At 40.3% G+C, this 24,356-nt stretch overlaps 1 protein-coding gene across 2 annotated transcripts in view; it reads right to left on the bottom strand.

Moving 5' to 3' along the window:
* Positions 1-24,356, bottom strand: part of SDK1 (sidekick cell adhesion molecule 1) — a 419,730-nt gene that overhangs the window by 132,811 nt on the left and 262,563 nt on the right. For both annotated transcript variants that reach the window (XM_035901353.1, XM_035901352.1), the window contains exons 8-13: positions 16,052-16,135; positions 9,841-10,035; positions 7,975-8,091; positions 7,550-7,717; positions 5,464-5,566; positions 4,153-4,329 (exon numbers count right to left, since the gene is read on the bottom strand). In XM_035901353.1, coding sequence (XP_035757246.1) covers positions 4,153-4,329; positions 5,464-5,566; positions 7,550-7,717; positions 7,975-8,091; positions 9,841-10,035; positions 16,052-16,135 — 844 coding nt within the window. The remainder of the gene's footprint in view (positions 1-4,152; positions 4,330-5,463; positions 5,567-7,549; positions 7,718-7,974; positions 8,092-9,840; positions 10,036-16,051; positions 16,136-24,356) is intronic.

Below are 24,356 nucleotides of genomic sequence, written 5' to 3'. Positions count from 1 at the left end.
TTTGTAATGAGCCATCATTTTGATTTGTTACTCTGCGTCCATCTTACTGATTTTATTTTTAGTTATCAAGCTATTTTTTATGGGATATATTGGGATGAAATTGGAAGAAGTAGCAATTACAAATACTCTAGTAAAAAGGGTATCAAAATTCATGTATAAGTGATTGACAAAGGCAATACTGTGCATTCTTGGCAACCCACTGGGTTTTATTATAAGTGGTTAGCTCCCTTCTCTTGCTTTTGAAGAAGACAGAACAATAATAGTTTTTTCTCTGGTGAAAGAGAACTGAAAGAAGACGAACTTGCTGCCAGGAATAAATTGTCTATTTTTGTATTACATTGTCCTCCCCATATTTTTGCATAGAGAAAGAGCCTAAAAGATTTTACTATATGTTATGACATAAGAGAGGCTTGTACAGGGCTTTGATTTCCCAACAATGCAGTATTACCGTACTTTTCAGTCACATTCAGACAACAAAGAGATTCTTTAGCATGGACTGCAGACAGGCTGATCTTGAGCAGCAGGTATCATCAGGCATAGACAGTGGTTATTCTGCATATTTTATATACGCTGAGAACCCTCAGGATATTTTGAGCTGGAATCAGCAGAGTTTCCTGTCAGGTGAGTGATACGCCGTGATAACTCAGCTTAGGCAGCTTTAGGAACAAGCAGGTTCTCCTCTATACATATTTCAGTATGGTATTTACAGGACTATAAAAGTAAGCTAAATGAAGCTGGGATGTTTCATAACATACAGTTATTTTCAGGATCAAATCCTATGACTCGGAGGAATGCAAGAGAAGCACAAGCTCATCATCAAAAGACCTGCAAATGTTTCTGTATCTGCAGTGGAGAAGCTCTGCTACGAGGAAAAAAAAAGTAGGTAAAAAATTAAAATCTCTCTCTCGCAGAAGAGAAACATCACTCGCAAATGTTTTGCCTCGTGCAAATCAAATCAAGTGATGTACATGAGGAATAAACACATTTAGAGGGAAGACAAATGAATGAATAGAGTATCTTGACTAGCAATTAGTTTCTGTGCCCAAGTACCATCAGCGCAAAATCGATGAGCAAAGTAACCTTTGGCTGCACTTTAGCAAGTTCTTCATTAGTTTTTTGGCTTTCCTTTTCAAATATTTTATTTCTTTATAGACATACTGAGAAAAACAATCCATCCTGCTTGCACCACCAATGTATACCACGCTTGTGCTATCAGCATATGTTCTTCTAGCAAGAAACATTCTTCCCCAAGTACCTTCTTCCCCAAGCCTGTCTTCCAGCAAGGGAAGACAAAGGAAGAAGTTTTGTTTCCTTCTTTTCACAGGTTAGAAACCCAGACCACTCAGATTAAGTAACTGAAGGTCACCTTGAAGGTCAATGGTTTTGAATTGAATCAGCTTGAATAGAAATCAGTAACAAACTTATTTGTGCCTTTGGAAATTTCTTTCGACACGCCTGGAGGTAGAAGAGGGACATGCTGGTTCCTGGGGGAAAAAAGGTGGTGAGACAATTGGAGCTGTCAGATAAAGCTAGGTAGGTTAGGATATTATCCGTTGGTAGACTGCGCCAGTCTGTAATTGGTTGAGAGGCCTCCTTTGAACATTTGTCTGACATTAGTGGTACTCAAGGCACTGAAGTGTAAGTGCTCATCGATGGGAATGTACATGCCCTGTTTGTTAATGTTCTGCACAAGAGAATTATCTGGGAGAATAGGGAACGTTATAGATCTGTCATTCGTACACGAGCTAGAATTTAATTTAAGCTTTACTTCAGACATTTCCTTTCCACATATTTTCTTCTTCATTTCACTTCTGTTGTATCATGTATCTCTATTTCTCACAGATTTGTGCTGCTAAGGCAAACGATAATGATGAAAGCTGTAAAGGAATGCAATGTTTTTTGGCATTATTGCACTACCTGCAGCACTACTTTGAAATAAAATGTCACAATTCGAGGTATGATTGAGTGACTTATCAGTTACTGAAGTCCTCTAGAAGAGTGGGTCTGATAGATTTCTTGAATTCATTCCTCCAGGAAAAAAAAGGTGATAGGCAATCAGCAACGGAACATTGGAGGAAGTGGAGATACAGGATTAAGAGCTGGTCCCAGTGCATGGAGAGCCAGCCAAGACAACTGGAACAAGCTGGGGTACAAGAAAGGCAGCCTCAGCAATGTATACAAGGTGTACCTCTCCCAGCCAACTCTTAACCCAAGTTTTATGGAGTACAAAACTGTTCCTCACTGGTCAACGGGGATCTGCATATATCTGTTGTGCTGTACTGGGTTGCATAGGGCATCTTTTGCTATTTAGGATTAAGAACTGGTCAGACTACTGAAGTGTTTAGCACATATTTATAGCTTTGCTTCAGAGTCCAGATTTTAACATTCTTTTCAGTCTTTACTCTATAATTTTCTGCCCTCCATTCAAAAACCGCCTGAGAGAAAATCAAGGATGGTTATATAGTAGCAATATATTTTGAATTGTCTTCTGCTCTTGGATTCAAACCAGCAGTAAAATGCACTCCGGGAGGAGAGCTGAGGAGTGCTTAATTAGAGAAAGAATGTATGACCGCTCTCTGAAAATGGGCATCTGATCTAGCCTTGGCACTGTCAGAATAATGCTGTATCAAACAGCCCTCTGCATAGCAAATCTCAGAGGTGAACTCATTACACTGCCAACAGCAGAAGTTGCCATCTTCTCGGAGAGATCAGGCATGACCAGCAGAAACCGATACAATTTTAGTTCAATTAAAGCATGCAGCACTACTCAAATAAATAAATAAAAAAGTCTACATAAAACATTACCTTCTTATTCATTTGATCTGCTCCACATGTGTACCAAACCCACAGTTGTTGCTTTTAGTGATAGAAATAAAATGGAAGTGCACTTCACCCCAGTGGAATAACAGAAATAGAAAATACAGAACCCCGTAATGACATTTTATAATCCTTTTTCAGAACTGAACTTTAAACATTTTCTTGTTTTTATTTTTAAAGATCCTTAGGAATAAAGAAAGGCATACATAAAAATATTTTTCCCCTGAAAAACTATGTATAAAGAGAATGCAAGAGTAAGCAATGCTTATCCAGGGACCAGCTATTCTGATAGATGTTTAACAGAGAAAAAAATACACTAAAAGTATGAAAATATTTTCTTATAACCTTGGCGTCACAGCGCAGCACCTGGGCTTTATGGAAAAAAAATACAGCATGGGATGACAGAAGGATTCAAGTTGGAAGGGACCTTAGGAGGTCTCTGGTCCAACCTCCTGCTCAAAGCAGGGTCAGCCATGAGATCAGACCAGTTTATCCAGTCTGGTTGTGAAAACTGGAGACAGTATTCCAGATGTAGACTAATAAGTGTCACATGAAAGGCGGTAATCATGTCCATCAATCTGCTATGCTTGTGTTAATATGGCCCAGGATGCCATCAGTCTTTTTTATTGCCAGGGCACACGGCTGGCTCATGTTCAGCTGCTGCCTACCAAGGCCCCCAGGTTCTTTCCAGCAGAACTGCAACCAGCCAGTCAGTGCCCAAACTGTATTACTGCAAAAGGTTATTCCTTTCCAGATGCAGAGTCTGCATTTGTCCTTGCTGAATTTCATAAGGTTCCTGTCGTCCCATTTCTCAGCCATCTAGGTCCCTCTGACTGGTGGTCCTGCCCTTGAGTGGATCTCAACTGTCCCCCACCCATTTTGTGCAACCTACAAACTTGATGAGCATGCTCTCCAACCCCTCCTTCAGACCACTGATAATGATGCTGAACAGCACATGTCCAACTAGACTCCCCTGCAGCAGTCCACTTGTTACTGGCTTCAGGCAGACTACGACCTCTTAACCATTATCCCTTGAGCTCAATCACCCAACCAGATCGACAGGTATACACGGTGATTCAGAGAGACCCAGTTACTTGGAAGTAACTTCCAAGGCTCCAGTTACTTGGAATTCCAAGCAGCACAGCAGCATGCAAAAGGGAGGACATATTTCAAGGCAATTTAATCAGGAATGAGCCAGGCTTAATTTCCCTTAAAAAACCCTCACACCAAAAATCAGACTTAGAGACTCCCCAAATCTCCTAGAATGAAACGGTAGAAAAACGCCAAAGGGTACCCAAAGCCAAGCATAGTGTATATTTAAGATGGAATACTCACATCACTTCTAGTCGAGCCACTCTGGAGTCGTTTCCTCCAAAAGAAATGACCTCACAGGTGTAGTCTCCGATGTCACCTGACCATGTCTGGCTGATGAGGAGGGTTCCATCTTTCTCTACGGTGATCCTGGAACTGCTGGATGGATTTATTACAACGCTGTCCTTCTTCCAAACATACCTGAGTATTACAATGCTTCAGTTAATAATTACTCACAAGAAATTCAGAACAGATTTATCTGAACTGTGCAATAAGATACCAGCTTCTGTAATCACACGTTAAAAATGACAGGCCCCTAGAGTTACTTTCAGGAACGGTGCCTTTTACAAATTTTAGTTTTAGATCGGTGATCAGAATGAGAAATGTAATTGCATCCAAGTTACTATATATTTTATAAACAATACTATATATTTTACATGGAAAAGGTGAAGTACTCATGTCCAAGTTCAAAAGTCCACCTTCATCAGCATTTTAAACTAGAACATCATACTCTGAAGTTAACAGCTGAGGTGTTGGCCCAACTCTGCTAAGACTGTAATAACCTTAGACTGCCATAATCAGTAACACCTTAAACTGCTGTGACAAGGTTTACTACAGCTCATCCATTAGAAGACACACATACCAACATGTCAGAGATGTGTATAGTCCATGCTCTTACAATTATGTATCTGTACATGAAATTTTTACACCTGTATTTCCTCTTTCCAAAGTTCTTTCTGCAGTTCACCCTTCTAGCACCCTCCAAGCTGTTCCTTGCATTTTCTTTCATGTGTGCTGCTTTCAGACTACATGAAGTTTCATGGTAAATTTATTTTAAAATGGTGAGCTTCCTCTAAGTGCTCTAGTGCAAATTTTAATAGTTCAGACAAATTCTGTTTTCCTTTACAGTTAAAGCAGAATATAGCCCCTAGTTATTGAGTTATTTCCAAGAACATGGGCATCTCTTGTGTTGTTTTCATGCACCCCAATGTAAACACTTCTGAAATCCTATTCCTTCTCTTTAGCTTTTACTCTCATTAAATATCAGCTTCTGACAAGTTGGTTTTATTGATAGTGTATTAACCTTGACAGTAAAATCATGGAAGGCTATATTGAAGTCATGAAGTGGAACATAGCTCATTGTAAATAATGCATAAGGCTGAAATGGAAGATGGGATTCATATGATTAATGATACAGTGTACAACCTTATAATGCAGTAATCAGGGGTCTGGTGTTAAAATCTGGGGTCCTGAAACTTTTCCCCTAATGCTACTCATATAGCTTCTAAAATTAAGCTTGGATAAACCACACAAACAAGAACAGACACCACGAACCTTATTGAAATTCTAGGATCATGAGTCGCCTCACATCGCAGAGTGGCTGTGGTTCCTTTGATCACAGTGCTATCCTCAGGAGGGTGAACAATGAAAGTGCGATCTGAAAGGAACACAAGCCATAGTTCAGGTGAAATTACAGCGCTTTGACTCGGGTATTCACTCAGAGAGCAGGCAACTGAACATTTGTCATTCAAAGCAAGCGAGCCATTCCTCTTCAAGTCTTTGCTGTGAAGGCTCCCCTCCCTCTCACGTCATTGTGTCAGGACGAGGTGGTACGCTGCGGGGTGCGGAGAAGCAAAAGCTGCAGAGGGCATGAGCCTGAGCGGGCACTGATCTGAGCAGGGAGAGCGCTAAAGCCGTGCTAACCCTCGCTTGGCTTGTGGCAAGCCTCTGTGGCAACTCCCTAAAGTCGTAAGGTAGCAAGTATGTTTGTAAGGCGTTATGAATGAATCCAAACATACGCTTAAGTCAGGAAACAAGTCACACCGTTTGGAGCAGGGAAAACAAGTTCAAGGAAAATCTGTGCGAAGAAGAAAACACTAAAAAAATATCCAGAAAGAGGAAAACTTAAATGGCACCCACAATCTCGTCAAATGCAGGAAAGAAGTTAAAGAAGGAGGAGTTTCTGGTAGTCTGAATTTTCCATATAAAAAAGATATGCTGTTTACTCAAATGTTTCAAAACATCTTTATTCAAGGACCTCCTGGAGATCCAGAACACAATAATTGCTGTAACTACAGCAACCAGATCTGGTGTGAAAGATCTCTATTATGCTTAACACACAGCAGCAGCAGATAGCATCAGCGGAAGCAGGTAGACAACTAGGAGGAGTATAGAAGATATGTGGGTAATGTTAATCAGGCCCAAATCCCTACAGAGATAATCAGCATCTGCAGAGATATCTCATACATGCACAAGAAGGAATCCTTGGCAAAAATCAAGAGTTAACTCTAATAGTGTGGAATTTTTAGCATTGTTCCTGGTGTACCTATGTATGCCTTTTAATACATATAAGAACCACGCCTTTGAGAATTAATAGGAAGGATCTCCTTTACTTGATCCATACACCCGGATATAATTCATTTTACAGCATCCTGATATGTATACCAACTCTACATTGTCAATAAGATAACCATGATGGCCATAGGCCACAAGTACATTACATTTACTCCCAGTGTTGTTTTCATGCATTCCCAAGTTCAGAAGGCAAAGTGTTGCTGCTGTAACTTGCACAGTTTGGGGATTAACCAATGTCCAATACACACCATGCAACAGCAGCATAATCAGTCCTTCAAGCCTACGGAAGGAGAGAGGGCCACAGCACTTCTGTATTTATCACCATCATAATCTTCATTGGTGTTAGTTATTTTTAGTCTCAGCTGAGGGATCATTATTTCCTACCTTTAGTAGCAAAAACCATGTTCCATTTAAATTTAACTCACCTAAGAGTAACACAGGTGAACCTGTTGGATCAGACTCTCTACCCCAACAGAGGAAACAACAAAAAAATAGAGATCAAGGGCAAATGGAGAAGGACAAAAATAATTTCATGGGTTGCCCTGTGCCATACTGATCTGTAGGATGAGAGAGTAGCTGAAGTCTGCCGTACTTTGGTTTGGCTTCCAACAGCGCCCAGGGCCACAAAAGAAACACAAAGGTACGAGGAAAATCGTATCTGCTGTAACTGTGGCCACAGCCTTAGTAACAGCATGGGCTGGTCCATACTGCCTGCAGACTCCTGGAGGCAGAAACCAACTGCAAACAGGCAAATCTACACGTTAAAAGGTCTGATTTGCAATGCAAGATTCACCAAGGCAAAACCTGAGTAAAATTGTAATTGTGATTGAAGCTCTATTTAAATACACTTCCTTTCACAAAATATAAAAGTTTATATGCATAATTTTACAATCAAAAAGGATATTTGCGATAGCTTTCCTAAAATAGATACATTATTCCCATTAAATCATACAAGTATCTCTATTAACTAGAAAAGCATAATTACTTATGAAAATTTCCTGAGCATACAACAAAAACTGATTAATACTTGATTAAAGTTAGACTTTAAACAAAGCATTATCCTTACTCCACACTGTCAGCATCACAAAAGCGTTCAGAGCTCCTTCAGAGTTGACTGCACAGCAAGTATAATTGCCAGCGTCCTGAAGGAAAACGGGTGTTATCTGGAGCCCTCCAGATTCAAGAAGAATGAACCGAGGAATTTGAACGGAGCCACTGGCTAGGATCTGATTTCCTGAAACACAGAAGGGAAAACCAGCATGGTTAGCGTCACGTAGGCTGCACAGATTAAGCACTGCAATTCTGGTTCTTCCAAAAGACTATTACAGCCTAGCCAGGGCACCGGCTCACAGCAGCCCCACAGCAAACCCTCTGCTCGCAGAACCCCAGAAATGAAGAAACAGGCACTATGGATCGACAAGATCTTAGTAGTAAGGATGGACAAGAAAACACGGATTACAGCTTTTCCACAATAACGTAAGAACCGGGTACCTTTCTTCCAGGAGATGGCAGGTTTTGGAGCCCCTGAAACTTCACAGGTTAGCACTGCGGTCATTCCCTCCGTAACAGTGGTATCCTCTGGAGGCTGTATGAATGCTGGTTTAATGTCTAGAATCAAAAATTTAAAAAACTCAATGCATCACCTAACAGAAAGATCCCTTACCTATTATCATGGGCTACTTTACATCCACTTTTATAGAGCTGATCATGGAGAAGGACATGACAATAATACATGAAAACCTTTCAGCAGTGACTGTAACCTTTCATTATTCATCTCCTAGGAATTGTCTAATTCAGTTTATTACCTACCTGGAAAATAAAAATCTATCAGTGCTTGTGCATGTACAAGTAAGATGGCTTACAGATGAAGGAAGATAAAGCTCAAAATGAGCGTTTGGGGGGAACTTGAGAAATCTAGATAAACAAAACTATTTTGTTTCATCTTCATAACAGAGTTCTTCAAGATGAAAAGCAACTTGAGAAACGCATTAACTTTGAAACTTAAATGTCAGCCAAAAGAATTTAGAACCTGAGTCTCATCCAAGACATTTTCCAAGTTTCTTTCGCTCTTATTTTCCCCAGTTGCATTTTATTACATTTTTTTTTCTGCAGGAGCCTAGGTATATATTGAACTGGGGCTGATGTATTTTCTGAGGCCAGTAGGCATTCTGGTTAGTATGTGTAAGCTGCTCTTGGGCTAAAAATCAGCTTCCTGAAGTAGTGTTAAAATATTACAGATATACCTGTTAATAATCGCTTTTAAAAGAGACTACCAGGATTTGCAATTCTTCCATAGAGAAAAGTCTTCTTCATTAACAAAACCATTTAATCAGGCTTTCTGGCCAAAAGAAAAAAAAAAAGACAAAAAAAAAAAAAGACATTCAACTTGAACTTTTTTTCTTTCCCCTACTAAATGTAGTTGTAGACAAAAGGCAGATAAAATGATACCATGCACAATCAGGCAGCAATAGCTTGAATACAGAACCGAATTACATTAGAGTAGAACTAAATTATTTAAGTGTAAAGGAGAGATAAAAGTATTATACAATTAACCTTTTTTTTTTTTTTTCCTTTTCACTAAGTTCTCTTTTTGTAGCATGAAATAGAGTTCACCTCAAGACCCTAATCATAGAATCATCCAGGGTTTCACCACCCTCATTGTAAAGAATTTCTTCCTTATATCTAGTCTAAACCTACCCTGCTTCAGTTTAAAACCATCACCCCTTGTCCTGTCACAGCTGGCCCTACCAAAAAGATTTTCCCCATCTTTCCTATAGGCCCCCTTTAGGTATTGAAAGGCCGCAATCAGGTCTCCCCGCAGCCTTCTCTTCTCCAGGCTGAACAAGCCCAACTCCCTCAGCCTGGCCTCATAGGAGAGGTGCTCCAGCCCTCGGATCATTTTTGTAGCCCTCCTCTGGACCCGCTCCAACAGTTCCGTGTCCTTCTTGTGCTGAGGGCTCCAGAGCTGGACGCAGTACTCTAGGTGAGGTCTCACCAGAGCAGAGTAGAGGGGCAGAATCACCTCCCTCGACCTGCTGGCCACACTTCTCCCGATGCAGCCCAGAGTATGGTTGGCCTTCTGGGCTGCCAGTGCACATTGCCAGCTCATGTCCAGCTTTTCATCCAACAGCACCCCCAAGTCATGGAAGGTTTTTCTACAGGCTTCAATAGATTGTGTTCAGGCCACAGAGGGCATTTTGGGGTACCTTACAGCTAGGGCAGCTACATTTGGTGAAAATCAAGGTTCTGTGAGTCAAACTAAACAAGCACAGAGCGGTGGAGAAATCCGATGGATGTAGGGTCACCTACAGAAATGAGGAGACAACTCATTGGTCTCTATTGCAGCTCCTTACTCACTAGTCACATCCAGGTAGGTGTACGTCTGTATCTCCCCGGCGTTATTACTAGCAAAACACTGGAAGATCCCAGCATCCTGAGGACGCAGCGCATGGATCCGCAGCCCACCGCTCAGCAGTACTTTGTAGCGGGGGTTTTCCAGCTTGCTGAGGGGAATGGAGTCCTTATACCAGACCAGGGTGGGAAGGGGAACACCTAAAAAAAATAAATAAAAAAAGAAAAATTTAAAAAAAAGGAAGAATTTTGCTATTAGTCTTTGCACAACATGTTTTAGGTAGACAAAATACATGGCACTATTATGATCATATCCCTGGTTTCCCATCCTTCCACACCAATTATTTATATTTTTACAAGTTGCTTTTGGTAAATGGAGGCTGCATCTTACATTATCAATGGTAATAATGCACTTCAGAACATGTGGGAATAAAACCAGCAAACAGTGAAAGGGCGGATGTTGAGAAAACACGTTATCAAATTACTTTCTTCACCCAATCACATTTCATGCTACTACAAAATAAGATTTACAGCAATTTCATGTTGAAAGCCAGAATCATGCTACTTAAGTAGCAGCCGTGTGGCAATGCAGCAAGCCTGTAAGACTGTTCCATCCCAAATAAGATTCCTCTGTGCTACTGTAGCTAAGATGTCAAAATAAAAAGGAAATGGCAAAGCACACATGAAAAAAAAAAAAATGAAGTGCTCACATGGCTGTATTCGAGTGCTAATTTGGCAGCTTAGTTTGAGCTGATGTACAAACAGTGTGTTGCCAACGATGGGATAGCTTTAAAGTATTATTATTTGTATTTTTTCTCAAGCTTCACCTGTTATTTGAAAAATGCAGCCATTAGGAGAAACAAAAATCCCACCCTAGGAGTAACTTCCAGTCCGTTTATTCCTGTTTTCTTTCATGTGCATGTTCTACAAACCCCGACACAGTTATTTCATGTATATTTTTGCTGCAGACATATCCCAGTCAGCTGGGATGAAGTGGCTGTAAATTTAGTATATGCAAAGAGCGTAGGATTCTCTTTTCTTCGAGAGATGTCGGGGCCTAGAACAGTCAGACACAGATGTTCCTGTCCCGCTCCTCGTGTCAGACAATGTTTTATCTTTATATCCCAGAAATCCCTCACTGATCAAATACGAGGGCCCTACACAGGGCTCTGAAGTGAAGCAGAGATTTTATTATGTGATTGGATAATCACAGGTTCACGAGGGAATCAAGCTGATTTAAGTTCTCTCAGCCCCAAACATGGCATTTTCATAATCAGTAGCTATTTTTGAACACATATAACTTAAAACCTCAGAGCTTCACGTTCCCTTGTGAAGGTAAGGAACTGTGGACTTAAATTCACGGGTGAGTGGAATTTGCCCGAGTAAAGCCGGGTATCACGGAAGCATTACGGATGGGATGCCACTGATGAACTGAGCATCTGCAGACAATGAATTTCACTGCAATGTTGGCAATGACTTAAGGTTCTCAGAGTGAAAGCGCTATGGGAAGATCCGTATCATCATCATTATAATTTTAAAAAAAAAAATCTCAAAGTTAAATACTATTGTATTATCCTTCCATTCATACCTACTCTCAATGTACTCACTCTCCTTATACACACAAAAGCTACATAAATCCTGGGAAGAATGTACAAACAACGTATGGGATGACAGAAAAACAACATTCAATTGCTGCTGTTACTTTTTAAAACATGTATCATTTACTACAATCACCTCTGATGCTTTTGTTCTGCTGATAAAATAAAATGTACTCATAATCTAGCAGGTAATCATCTCAGGAAGGAATCTGCTATGTAGAGCGCATTGTCTGAGAGAGAATAGACATAGTGTGGTAGCTTGCAATAGGCATAATTTAAATTTCATACAACAGCCCATATACAGAATTAGCGTAAATTTCAATGTTCAGAATTCTCAGTGAGAGTGTTATTCATCTCTTGAAAATCCTCCTGGGCAAATACAAATTATCACTGAGTAATGAAGAAACAGATGATGCAAAATAGAATAGTTCTCCTGATGCCGAGAAGCCTGGAAATGATTTCAAGTTTAAATAATAGCAACTCCATTTTCCCACACATTAGACTTGATAGGCACCTAGGAAATAATGAAATCCCGCATTCAGTACACTCAAACCTTTAGCATTGGTGTCATTCCATAAATCCCATTCTACTCACAGTATTAGCAAACCTTCTAATCCTATAATCACTGAGAGATACACCTCCCTATCACCAACTCAGCTGACAAACTGAATATTACCATCTCTATTTTTCTACATTTCGGTTACGGATATCTTCCTCTACTCAAAGTTATGAGTCTGAATAATAGGATCTTATCTAAGCACTCTGATGCCTGTCAGCAGCATTCATTTGGGCTTTAGTGATCTTCCCAGAGAGATTTGTCTTCCAAGTTGTACACATTTTCTTTTATCATTTTGCTACTTCTTTGGCTATAAAAATGGTTAAAACCAGCTTCCTTTCTTCTCCCCCTCTCCTACCCCACAGCCTTCCTCTCCCTACACCCCCGAAGGAATTTTGCTCCTTTTCCTCTCTAAATATGTCTGGTGAAAAAATTATGAACAGAAGAAAACACTTCAAAGACCTTTTGGACCATACCTTTCCAAGCAGTACCAGCCCTACCTTACCGTTGGAGAGATTGTGGAGTGGCCTAGAAGACTAGTAATAGTAAATAAAATAATCTTATTTCTCAGCGTGCGTGCAGTACTATTCATTTTTCATAGACAAATTAATCTAGTGCTATGGAGGAGAAGGGAAGGCAGGGAACTGAGACTCTGGTTCTCGCTTTGCCACTTTCTCTGTAACCTTGGGCAACTAATTTATGCAATCTGAGGCTCAGTTTCCCCATCTGTGAAACAGATGCTTGACTCCTTGCCAAATTTAACTTACTTAAGAACCTGGATAAAAGACTTGCAATATTCACTGTGTCATTTTTGTTATTTATTTTTTATAGCCTTCTCTAGATCCCAGTGTGCTACTGGGGAATCCCAAAAGCATCTTTCCATCTACTTGTCTAAACAGGTAGAACTAAAGTCCAATTAACTGCACTCCCTAGATACCACCACCATTGCCTGCAGCTCTAAACTTTCTATAAGCAAATAAGAAAAAGCATTTAAAGGAAACCCATTGAAAATGCAGGCAGCATCAGCGACTGCTGAAAGATATACAGCGGAGCATGGTTACTGCGCAGTCTGATATGCTGAAACTCCATTACAGGGAAGTAGAAAGCTAGTCTGTGCAAGTTGCAATTTTATTTACAGTTAATCTCTGCTTATACTGTGAAATTAATCTGTCTCTCACATATTCAAAGTGCACCAAGAATTGGCAAATGGGCTTTGTGCACAGAACTTGATGGGGCTGGGGGAAATACAATCTGTCTTCCTATTTGTAGCAAAGGTACAGGGCAGCTTTGCAGTTCCCTTAGTGCTTTATTCTAGCTCCTAGCTGGGAGCAGGGAGACAGCAACCTTCATTTACCCTCTTTAAATGCTGGCAATTGCCAGACTTGTGTAATAACAGATCAAAACTTGTCTATGCTTAATACCAGTACCTGCCCCTTACAAGTCTGCATATAGACACTCAGCAAAATAATCCACGTGAAGACAGGCTTCCATGCTCCTGCACCACGTTCATCAGCAAATCAGATGTGCACTAGAAGAGTTCAGCAGAAATAAATTATTTTCTCTGGAAAGGGTTCCCATACCTCCAATAAGACCTCATCCACTGAGAGTGGTTATGAGAGTCTTATTAATCCCCTTAGGAGCTAAACTGCTCAAAGGAAGAGTTAGGGTAAAAGGATGAGTTAGAAGTCAACCTCTTCTTTCCCTGATTCCTTCAGGTTTGGGGGTTTGTTTTCTTTTTTTAATACATGAAAAACATTTGAGACAGCAGTTGGTTTTTTCAGTGTCAGTGAGATAGTCCAGAGATTTGTCAAATAGTTGTGTAGAATCAAAACATTTCTTAAAAAAAAAAACCCAATATGAGATTTTTTTTTAGCTCAATTTCTCTAGTGATACAACACTTCGTTTTAATTCTGCTACTTGAAAAATCTTCTCCAATAAAAAATGCCAATATGTTTGTCATACCACATGCTGAAACAAAGTTGGTGGCACATGGCCAGAATAAATGTCTATCTCGTCACTTTTCCTTCCTTTGAAATGGTCTTGTCTTGGATGCTCAGGCACAAAATGCAAGAACAGCCCAAGGACAAAATGCTATTTCCACCTTCTCAGCTCCAGTAATCTGTGCTTTAGCTATTTCCCGAGCCAGAGGTTGAATACACACAGCTGTGTTTAATAGTCCTTACTGGATTTTTCTTCCATAAATTTTGTTTGTTTTTCTAAATAATTTTTATTTCTGATCTTAACTACTGCCTGGACCAATGACCTCCAGAGTTTACGTTTTCTGAAAAAGTACTCTCTTTCCTTTAGCGTACATCTCCTACCTGAAAACTTAGCTGGGTGCCTCCTCTACTTCTTGCACTAAGCAATACAGAAGCATCTTCTCCTACTCACCTTCCCATATGGCACCCGCCCTTCAGTCACCTCTTTCACAAAATGTTCCAGTCAATTTAATTTTTCATTATTCAAAAACCATGGTCAACCTCTAATTATACCATTCCTACTTTTTTTGTATCTTTTCTAGTTTTTCTACATCCTTCTCTCCAATAGAGTGATTAGAATTGTGCGCAAGTATTTGAGATGGGGGTGCTGCCCCTGGGATTCATACAGTGACATTCTCTTATTTTTTCTCTATTCCTTTCTTCCCCATACCTAACATTTTGAACCCTGGCTTGGCACTGAACTGGTGTTTTCAGAAGTTTTCTGTGTAGTAATATAACAGGCAATTTTATCTCTGTCAATAATTTCATCTGCCAGTTTATTGTCAAGTCAGTTCAAATCATCAGAACTTTCTGTCACTCTTTTGCAGTCAGTTTTAATGTTGTCTATCTTGAATAATTTTATATAATCAGCAAATATCATTGTCTTGCTATTCACCCTGTTTTCCAGGGCATTTATGAGTAGGTTGAACTGCACAGGTTCCAGCATAGATTCCCGGGGAACTCCACTGATAGCAGGTCCTGCTGTGTTTTGTTTAAAAAAGCTATTAATTAACAACAAGACCTTGTCTCTTATAACCTGATAGCTTAATTTCTATAAGAGCCTTTTGGTAAGAGACGTCATCAAGGGCTTCTGAAATTCTAAATCAACTGGAACACCCTTACACACATGCTTGCTTATCGCACTAACATATTTGCAAAGCTTCCCTTTAGAAAAGTAGTGTTGACTCTTTCCTACACAGAGCGTAAAAAAATGCTTAAGTAGTGGAAATGATATAATCATGCAATAAAAAATATCTTTATTGGCTCTGATCTGGAGAAAGAACCCATCCAAACAAGCTGTTAGTTAGGTTTGGGTGGGTTTTTTTAATCAAGGTTGTGTGCTTTTTACGTAAGGATCTCGTCTCATGGCATTTTTATGTGTATTGCTTGTTAAACTTGGCATCAGGGAAAGCAAGTCAACAAAAAGTTCAGTCGCTTGCAAAGTCATGTAGCAATTTGGTGACATAGGCAAACCTGCTCTAATCACAAAACTACGATGCCGCCTATTTTACTGAAGTGCTTCTATTTCTCTGGAACTAAATCTTTTTTGGTTTAGGTGGAATGCTAGACATTTGAAACCTTTTATGTTATTAAAACACCTGCCAATTAAAAACTGCCTGTAAGAGTCCTCCTGCCAAATTCTTAACTACACTTAAATGTCAGAGTTACTGACATTTCTATTCAATATGAGAGTTCCATACTTTTTAGAAAAAAGGACATTTGAATTGTTGAAGATACTGACTGTTTGCATTGCAAATGATGGGTTCCGTAACTGTACTTTCACCTCAGCTGATTTTCTGGCTCAAGACGCTAATGTCTGTATAACTGCAAAGCAAAGGCAGGCAACCCGAGGGAAACAGGCAGGAGTTGCCCTGCCCAACAGACAGGGGACGTGCCGGCATGACTCTCGTCGAAACTAAACTACAAGGGCTGCCCAATTTTCCAAGGGCAAAAGGGCATCCCTCTCCCTTGTACCTGGGATCTGTGATAATTTGCAATAATGCATTAAAAGGTTGTACGAGATGCGCTCTTCAGTACTGGGCATACATATATTGTTCATCCAAGTTTGAGCAGTCCACACTCACCCATCGCCTGGCACAGGATGTCCACGTCTTTCTCCACTTCAGCCAAAATCACGCTCTCGGGCTCAGCCGTAAAATATGGTGGTTCTTTAGAACAGGGAAAGCAAACAAAAGTAAGCAAACAAAGCCAAAGCAAAATGAAAAATAGGTGTTGATTTAAAGATATTCATCACATAATCTCTCCGCACGCGTTGTATTTAATACAGTGTGTTATGAACAGACTAGCTTGTCTCTATTTGGAGGCACATTTTTTTGTTAGTAAAAGCATCATTAAAAGGCAGTAATTTTTTGCTATACTGAGTATGAATCCCAAAGACTCAAGTCAATGTAAGGCAAGATTTAGGGGTTTGCAGTGCAAATTAATACTCAGAGCAGGGGCTACTTTTCATTTTATAGGTCTGAATCATGGAACATTTTAATTCTTCGTCCAGAAGGGCCCTCCCGAGAGGTTTATAAAGGTTTATATTTACAACATAGCATTTTATAGGATAGTTTGCTTCAGTATCTAAACTAAATTCCACCTCGTGAAGGCATGAGGCATGTCAGATAAAGTGCCATAGCATGTCAGAGAGCCAACATCTCTAAGTGCAGCATAATTAAAAAAACTTCTTCCCAACTGTTTTATTTCTTGAAAGCAAACAGATTTAATGCTTTAATTGAAGTTATACTAATAATCATAAAAATCCACACTTTATCATTAGGACTAAAGAAAAGATATTAGACATTTAATTAAACAAAGACAAGATTCCAGAAATTGTAGAGTGTGCTGTCATGTAACTCTTCCTTCTATGCAGCATAAAATTGAAGAGCATCATGTCAAAGTCCCACAGGCATTAAGGTTGCAGTAATTATCATGGTAACTAAAAACTGTCATAGTCTGTTCAATGCAATTATCATCTGAGCACTGTTTTTAGAAGCATTTTATTTGATTATAACTAGAGTGCTACTGTACAATAGACAAACTCACTGGTAAGTTTTAGAAAATACAGAAAGGACGATGTGGGTACCTTGTGAGAACAAGTTACCTGTATTTTAGAATCATAGAATCGCTTTGGTTGGAAAAGACCTTTAAGATCATCAAGTCCAACCATTACCCTAACCCTGCCATCCCACCATTAAACCATGTCCCTAAGCACCTTGTCTACCCAGCTTTTAAATACCTCCAGGGATGGGGACTCGACCCCTTCCCTGTCAGCCCCTTCTAGTGCTTAACAACCCTTTCATTGAAAAAATTTTTCCTAATATCCAACCTGAACCTGCCCTGGCACAACTTCAGACCATTTCCCCTCGTCCCATCACCAGGGAGAAGAGGCCGACCCCCACCTCGCTACCCTCTCCTGTCAGGCAGTTGTAGGGGGCGATAAGGGCTCCCCTCAGCCTCCTCTTCTCCAGACTAAACAACCCTAAGCTAAACAACTTTTCATTTTAAGGGAATCAAGTATGTTTCAAAAAAATGTAGTAACCTACGAGATCCAAGGTCGGCTGAGCTGACCTCTCAAATCTCTTCACGAACCACATCTGAAAACCAGATGTGCAGTTTGTATTAGTAGTAGGACATTAGTATTTTCATAAATAAAACCAAAACAATGTCATTTTATCCTGCAAAACCTTACTTCTCCTGCTGCCACCTGTAGCGTAGCAAGCGCTGGTATCACTTCACAGCGACGAGGTGACGTGCCAGCAGGTACGCAGCAGTAAGCACCAGATCAAAACACAACCCCCCCTTTCCCAGCACTCCTCCTCACTGACTACAATAAAATACTTGCTTGAGTGTACAGAACTGGGGTCTCATCTGAGCATCAATGGATATTACAATTCTGTATTCATTCCAAATAAAGTCAATCAATATTAGTCCTCAAAATCCTGCGCAGAGGAGGAGGTGAGGCTGCAAAATAGCCTGGAATACTCATTTACCCAGCAAAACCAATAAAACAAGCTACCTGATTTATTACATTCTAATAATATACATGTGTTAACATTATTGATCCTCACTGCCTGAATATAAAGCTATTAATAAACATGCATAATAAGTTGCGATTTATTGCATATGATCTCATGCGTTAATCTAAACAACAAATTGAAAAGCTGAACATTTAATTGAAATTCACTGACGGCACACTGTGTTTGACATGTTTGATCAACGAAGTTGCTGAGTCCTCGGCAATCCATCTAAGTCCCTGTTAAACTCCGAGTACGCTCTTGCTTCTCACGCCATTCTCTAAGCCTTCTCTGATGTTTTCCTTGTGCTCCACTTTCCAGAATTTTATCTTTTTAATTTCCAAACTTTTAGCCTGGTGTCCTTACTCTTTTATGTATGTGGCTGTGGATAAACCAGTAAGCATCCATCTGTCCATTGCTCAAATTAAAATTTCAGTCTTTCTTTCTATGGCAATTTAATTTGATTGTGAGGGGAGACAAAGGGGAAAGGTGGCCAAAGCAGCACAGGAGCAAGACAGCATCCAAACATTCACTTGTGACTTTGGGTTTCTTCTAAGGACATCTCTTCAGTCAGGGAGGTTCAAGTGTATTTTCCTCCTTTTAGGGTGTTCCTGACTGCACATCTTCCCCCCTCCCCTTTATAAGGCACTCTGACCTTAACGGCCCAATTTCTAAACTTGGCAACCTTCAGCTACCAGCTCTCAAACTTTCTCCTAGATCAGCAACATATTCACACACCAGTGATAAATCTGCAGATTTATCTTCAACATGGGCCTGCAGTCCAACTGCAAGGCACTTCAGGTGACCTCAACGATGCTACCGGTTCCATGACCACCGCCTATGTGCTGCTGTTGCACACAGTTTCTGCAGTTATACTTGGCATATTTATACTGTCTGCTTTCCCAGGGCCTCTCCCCAAATCCTACAGTCTGTCCTCCTGCCTTTAAATTCCATACAGGCTGTTATGCCACCCTCGAAGAAACTTATTACATTAAGAGATGCTTAGGTGAGCAGGTACCAAGCAATGAATTACCTGACAAGGAACTTGAAGTCAGTGACAACTGTCACTTAGCAAATGGGATGCGGTGTTATAAAAGGAAGATTCCCATCAGCTTTTTTGGGAAAAAGCAGGGAGAAATGGAAGCAGACAAGACAGAAAAAGAGCAGGAGCAGCAGAAAGATGCAATCTAAAGGTCACAGACAACTCCCAGGGGACTTTCAGGGTGTAGGTGTGCCAACAGATACAATTTCCAGTCTTCATCAAGTCCAGACCCACCTTCTTCCTTACACTAAAGCTGCTGAACTCAGTTCTCACAGACATTCCAGCAGCTGGAAGCCCTGCCAAATGCTACAGCTGACATAGAGGGGTCAAGAGGCTGAGGCAACAACTGCCCGTAGAGGAGTCAGATCTTTTTCTTGCGTGATAAGCTCAGATACAGAAAACCTTCCAGAAGCAAGTCTACGATTTATTGACTGTTAAATACCTGCTTCTGCTGCCTGGAGATAGAGACAAGCCTGGGTGGGAAGACAAGGCTAATTCATAAGGGAATTCTGGAAGATCTAGAATACCATGTAGATAACAGTGCTGTGGCATCCCAAGTCTAATATACATGGAAAATTAGTCTTGGTGATTTAAGGCATGAGAGACTCCCAGCAGCATCGGTGTAGGTCTACTCTTTGGGCTTTCAGGGAAATGAAGCAACGAGTTCTGTGCAGTCTGTGCTGCTTTTCCACACGCATGTGTGTTACGCTATCAACATGGATGCTCTAAAGGTCTATGGCTCCAGCAGAGCTCAGGCTATGGAGGAAATCGCTTTAGTTACAGGTGCTAGACAGCTGAAATCCAGGCTCCTCGCTTTTCAGATGAGTCAGATGGATCTTCTGCACATCAGGTGTGTGTCTGAGGGCCTGAAGACCCAGCATAAATTGCAAGTGAAAAATTCAGGGTATCTCAGTTTGGGTGCTACACTCCACCTGGTGAATAACTATCAGAAAGAGGCTGTAAAAATGCAGTAATATTTATAGGGGTCAGATAGCGTTCTGAAGGGGCATCCTGGCTGTCTGTATATCTGACTCTGCTGCATATTTATAAGGCTTGGTTTGAATCACACAGTATGAATTTGAACATTTATTGTTGTAGGCAATAATCATGTGTTGAAATTTAATATGGGTGGCGAAATTACAATGTCTTCCAAACTATATAACATGCCAGACACAAGCCTCCAGACACAGCGGAATGACAGTAGTCTGTTGGTATCTGGTCAAATATTTACATTTTTTTTTGAAATTATAGAATCACAATAGTTAGAATAGGAGGGGACCCATTACACCGAGTTCACGCTGCTGGCAGCGCGGCGTGCTATGCAATGAATGAGGGGGGTCACATCTCATATTGCTCTGAAAGAAACAGATACTGCATCGTTCAAGATACTGTATTGCTGTTTGACTGATCTTAACTAAAAGGTCAAGAACAAGCAAAGGGGAAAAGAATATTTGAATATAAATGCATGCTTTTAATAGCTGTTGAGGGTTTCAGGGTTTTTTGTGCTACAGACATCATTGAAAAGATAGCCTCTCTGCAAAGCCCTTGGGAGCCTGCAAAATTTGATACTGTTCTAACTTCCCCCACGCAGAGTTACATGGTCACTGATCTTAACATTCAAAAGATAGCAGTCAGCATCCATTACATACCCTTCAAGCTGCATTGGAGATGTGTGACCTAATCCTAGATACAAACATGAAAGTCAGAAAGAACAGAGAAAGCCCCAGGGGCTCCTCCAAAGCTGAAATTCCTGCATCACTCACAAATTCAGGCCTGCATATTTAAAAGGAAAATTGAGCCTTAAACATGGAAGCCTTTCTCTAGCATTACCATAAACTAATTTACTTGGAGAATATCCTGTAAAGAAAGGGGAACTGGAAACTTGTGAGCCCCGTGTAGGTAAGAAGTCCCTAGCTCCAGACAGTAGATCAGCCTGTCCATGCTGAGAGAAGCCACATAGCATTTGCAGGTATAACAGGTTCCTTGAAGCAAGATTTTTCTTTGCATGAATACCAGGTTAAAACAGAAAGAGATGAAAAGGTACTCTCAGTTTCTTGCTGCTATCCCTACCACAAGTTGCAGTCTGCGTGTTCAAAAGCAGCACAGGGAACACATCTTCTGTTTGCAGAACTGAAAGACAGGGGAACATCTGAGTGTCAGAGATGCAGCTGGGCTCCCCAGAAGTCCCATTTCTTCACTATGGCATAGGTCCTGTGTGCATCGGGGCTGAAGGCAACATGTCTATGTCCATCTCAAGAACCTGAGGCTCACCAAATCAAAAATTGTCAACATTTCTCTGCTTTGAGCCCAATCTGAAGTTCAGGCAAGTTCCAAGACATTTATACTACAGTTTTCCTCAAAACTCTTATTCTTTTCTTATGTACAGTACATAAACACAGTCATCACGCTATTTCCTGAAGCACAGTACATGAACACAGTCATCATGGAAAAATTCTTTCCTCTGCTTTCAAGATGTCATTTGTAGTGTTTCAGAGTGCCCACGCCAGAGCCAAGAGAGCTACTGTTCCCTGAGATCTGAGCACAAGGTAGCAAGGTGGCTGGCTGCAGGGGAAGACAACTTCTGCTCTGGCAGTTGTGTAGACACTCAATGCAAATGCATGAATGATGGCAACGCAGAAAGAAGGCCCTTCTGCATCTCCACACTTACTCCTGGAGAAGCGCAGTGAGGAGGAACAGCCCTATAGCTCATCCCAGAGCCCAGCCAGCTGGGCCCTCCATAGTAACATTAGAATTTTTCTGATACGTTCCTGAATCCCATGAAGCTGTATCCATACCTGATGAGAACCAGGGTAGCCTTTAAGAGAGAGCCCGACCTACCATGCCCCCCGATCGTCCTATTTTCAGAAAGAAATCTACCCAGCTGGGATGTAAACATTCTCTCTAGGAAACACCAAGGTGAGTATAACATGTCTATTAATGTAGTTGTTCTGGGCACGAAACTGCTCAAAAAAAAAAAAAGAATGGAAGCCCTTTACCTCAATTCTGCTTTATTCCATCCTATTCCTCTCGCCAGGCCAACAGGACTTCAACACCTCATCATACCAGGCCATTCTCTCGAATTGTTTTTCTCCTCAGTTTGTTCAGCTTTTACTTTCTGACTGCATCTGATTTAAAGAGCAGTACGGATTTCATGTAGAGGAAGGGTTTCATTCCTCATTTTCTTAAGCTCCTAAAATTCATAATTTCCCACAGAACAATCACTTAAAAAATGACTATAGCAATTTGTCGCTAACAGAACTTGCGCAACTGGAGCAAAAGAATTTAAGATTAGCTCAGTTTTCAAATCGGTTTGCTCATAAGAAGACTCCTTAAATTACTTAATCTTCAAACTGTTAGTGATAAAACAAATGTGCTCTTATCTAATCTGCAACAAATCTTTCCCAAACTGTTACTCTGCCAACAGAGGAACATGCTACCCTTTAAAAATTTATAACAACTGCAGCTAATAAAACCAGGGTTTGGAACCACCTCAGTTTATCTTTGCTGGAACAATATGAAGATGTCAGAAAGCTCTTTGCCACATTCAGAAGAAAATTGCAGTGCAGCACAAGACTAGAAGATTCTCTTCTTGCTCTTGCGGTGCTACTTTATTAGAGATTCAGATTTTTCAAATATTATTGTGATTTTAATTTAGAAACTGAGATGTACTCTCAGAAATATTCAGAAAAAAATTTCAGAGATAATATTTTAGGTCACAAGTAACTATTTGAAATGAGTACATGCCTTTGCTCTAAGTTCCATTGCCTTCCAATAAAGCTCTTGTCACCATCTGACCCCACACTCAAGTTATGTGACTTCCCTTAGCTGGGAAAGGCAAGGACTGATATATTTGTAAAAAAGCTTTGATTAATTCAGTATTTGTGATACTTTTGATGCATCTTTTCGTTGCTACCCCTGTTCTACCTGTTAATAGCAAATTTTTTTTTTCTATTAATCCACAAAAGCTCTCATTACCATACTATTGAGGGTCTGTATCAGGTTTATCCCAATCATTTTGAAAACAAACCTCTTCTATTAACACAATTTCCTTTTCCTGTTAGTCAAGATCCCTTGTTAAGTCCACACTGTGTTTTCTCCCAAGCAGTACCGCTCATCGTCGAGTCACTATCACCGTGTACACACTACAAATGCTTTCTACACGCAAATGGACAAGCACACTCGTTCCTCTGTAAGCACTGCTCCGATAGACTGAGGGATACACTGCAAAAATCCGTAGGTTTCCATCTTGTCTGCACTCTACAGCCTGTCCCTTGGCTAATTAAACGATGGCCAGATCCATCCCAGAACTGTAAGGCTGAATATAAGTTATGCATTAACTACTAATCCTTTGATTTGGTTTCCTATTTAGAATTAGAGATCCATCCTGCAGCTCAAGAAACTCATAAATAAAGAAATCTATCAGGCTTTGCTGACACAGTGAGTAAACACCTGCAACTGAAGTGTCTTGTTCCATCAGAAGGAAATAAAAGTAATTGGTAACCAATTTGTTTCTGCTTTCTTTCATCTGCTTGTTCTTATCTACAGGCCTTTTCATAACTCCATTCCCTGACAGCCCCCTAAAACTGGAAAAGAAATAAATGAAATATTTAAAAATAAAAGAGTAGATAAGCTACCAAAGAAAGGCAGCACTGCTAGTTTAATATGATTCCCCAATGATTGTTTCTCAGTTTTATTGTAACTGTATTTAAGAATCTTTTACATTAACTGAGAGGCTGCTTTAAGTATTGCATTAGGCTGGATCTGACAGCATAGCAGCAAAGTTAAACTAGTTACAATAAAATCTTATGAATAAGGACGAGTTTAAACAAAAACCATAAATAAGTGAAATCCGTCTCTGCTCCTTAAAGGGAAGGGAAGCCATGAGGTAATAATTCTAAGAAACAGAGTACAAAGAAAAAGACTGGAACCAAACTCCATCCTGTAGGTAATAAATATAATAGAGACACAGTGCTACAAATGAACCTGGAACAGAGCTTTGCAGAGAGAAGAGCTGTTTTCTCATTTAGCATGAACCACTATAAATTGCTTTAGCAGAATACAGACCATACAGCAGTCTTTAAAATCGTATTTTCAGAAGGCTAAAAGAGTGCAGAGAACTGCGTGCTGAATTCCCTCTGCAATGCACTGAACAAATGCATGTGCATGAATTCTGATCAGCGCCGAGACTTGTACCATTGCCAGAGCAATAACCTCTCCAGGACACTGGCACAGTTATTATTGGGACTATTACACAAAAGCTAGACTTTACACAATGAGCTCTGGCTTAAAACATCTAAATGTCTCTGTTCGAAAACATTTCTTTCATTC

Source organism: Egretta garzetta, unplaced genomic scaffold, assembly GCF_000687185.1.
Source record: "Egretta garzetta isolate BGI_Z169 unplaced genomic scaffold, ASM68718v1 scaffold299, whole genome shotgun sequence".
Classification (NCBI taxonomy): domain Eukaryota; kingdom Metazoa; phylum Chordata; class Aves; order Pelecaniformes; family Ardeidae; genus Egretta; species Egretta garzetta.
The sequence above is the reverse complement of the archived record's forward strand: the minus strand, read 5'-3'. Positions and strand labels throughout refer to the sequence as shown.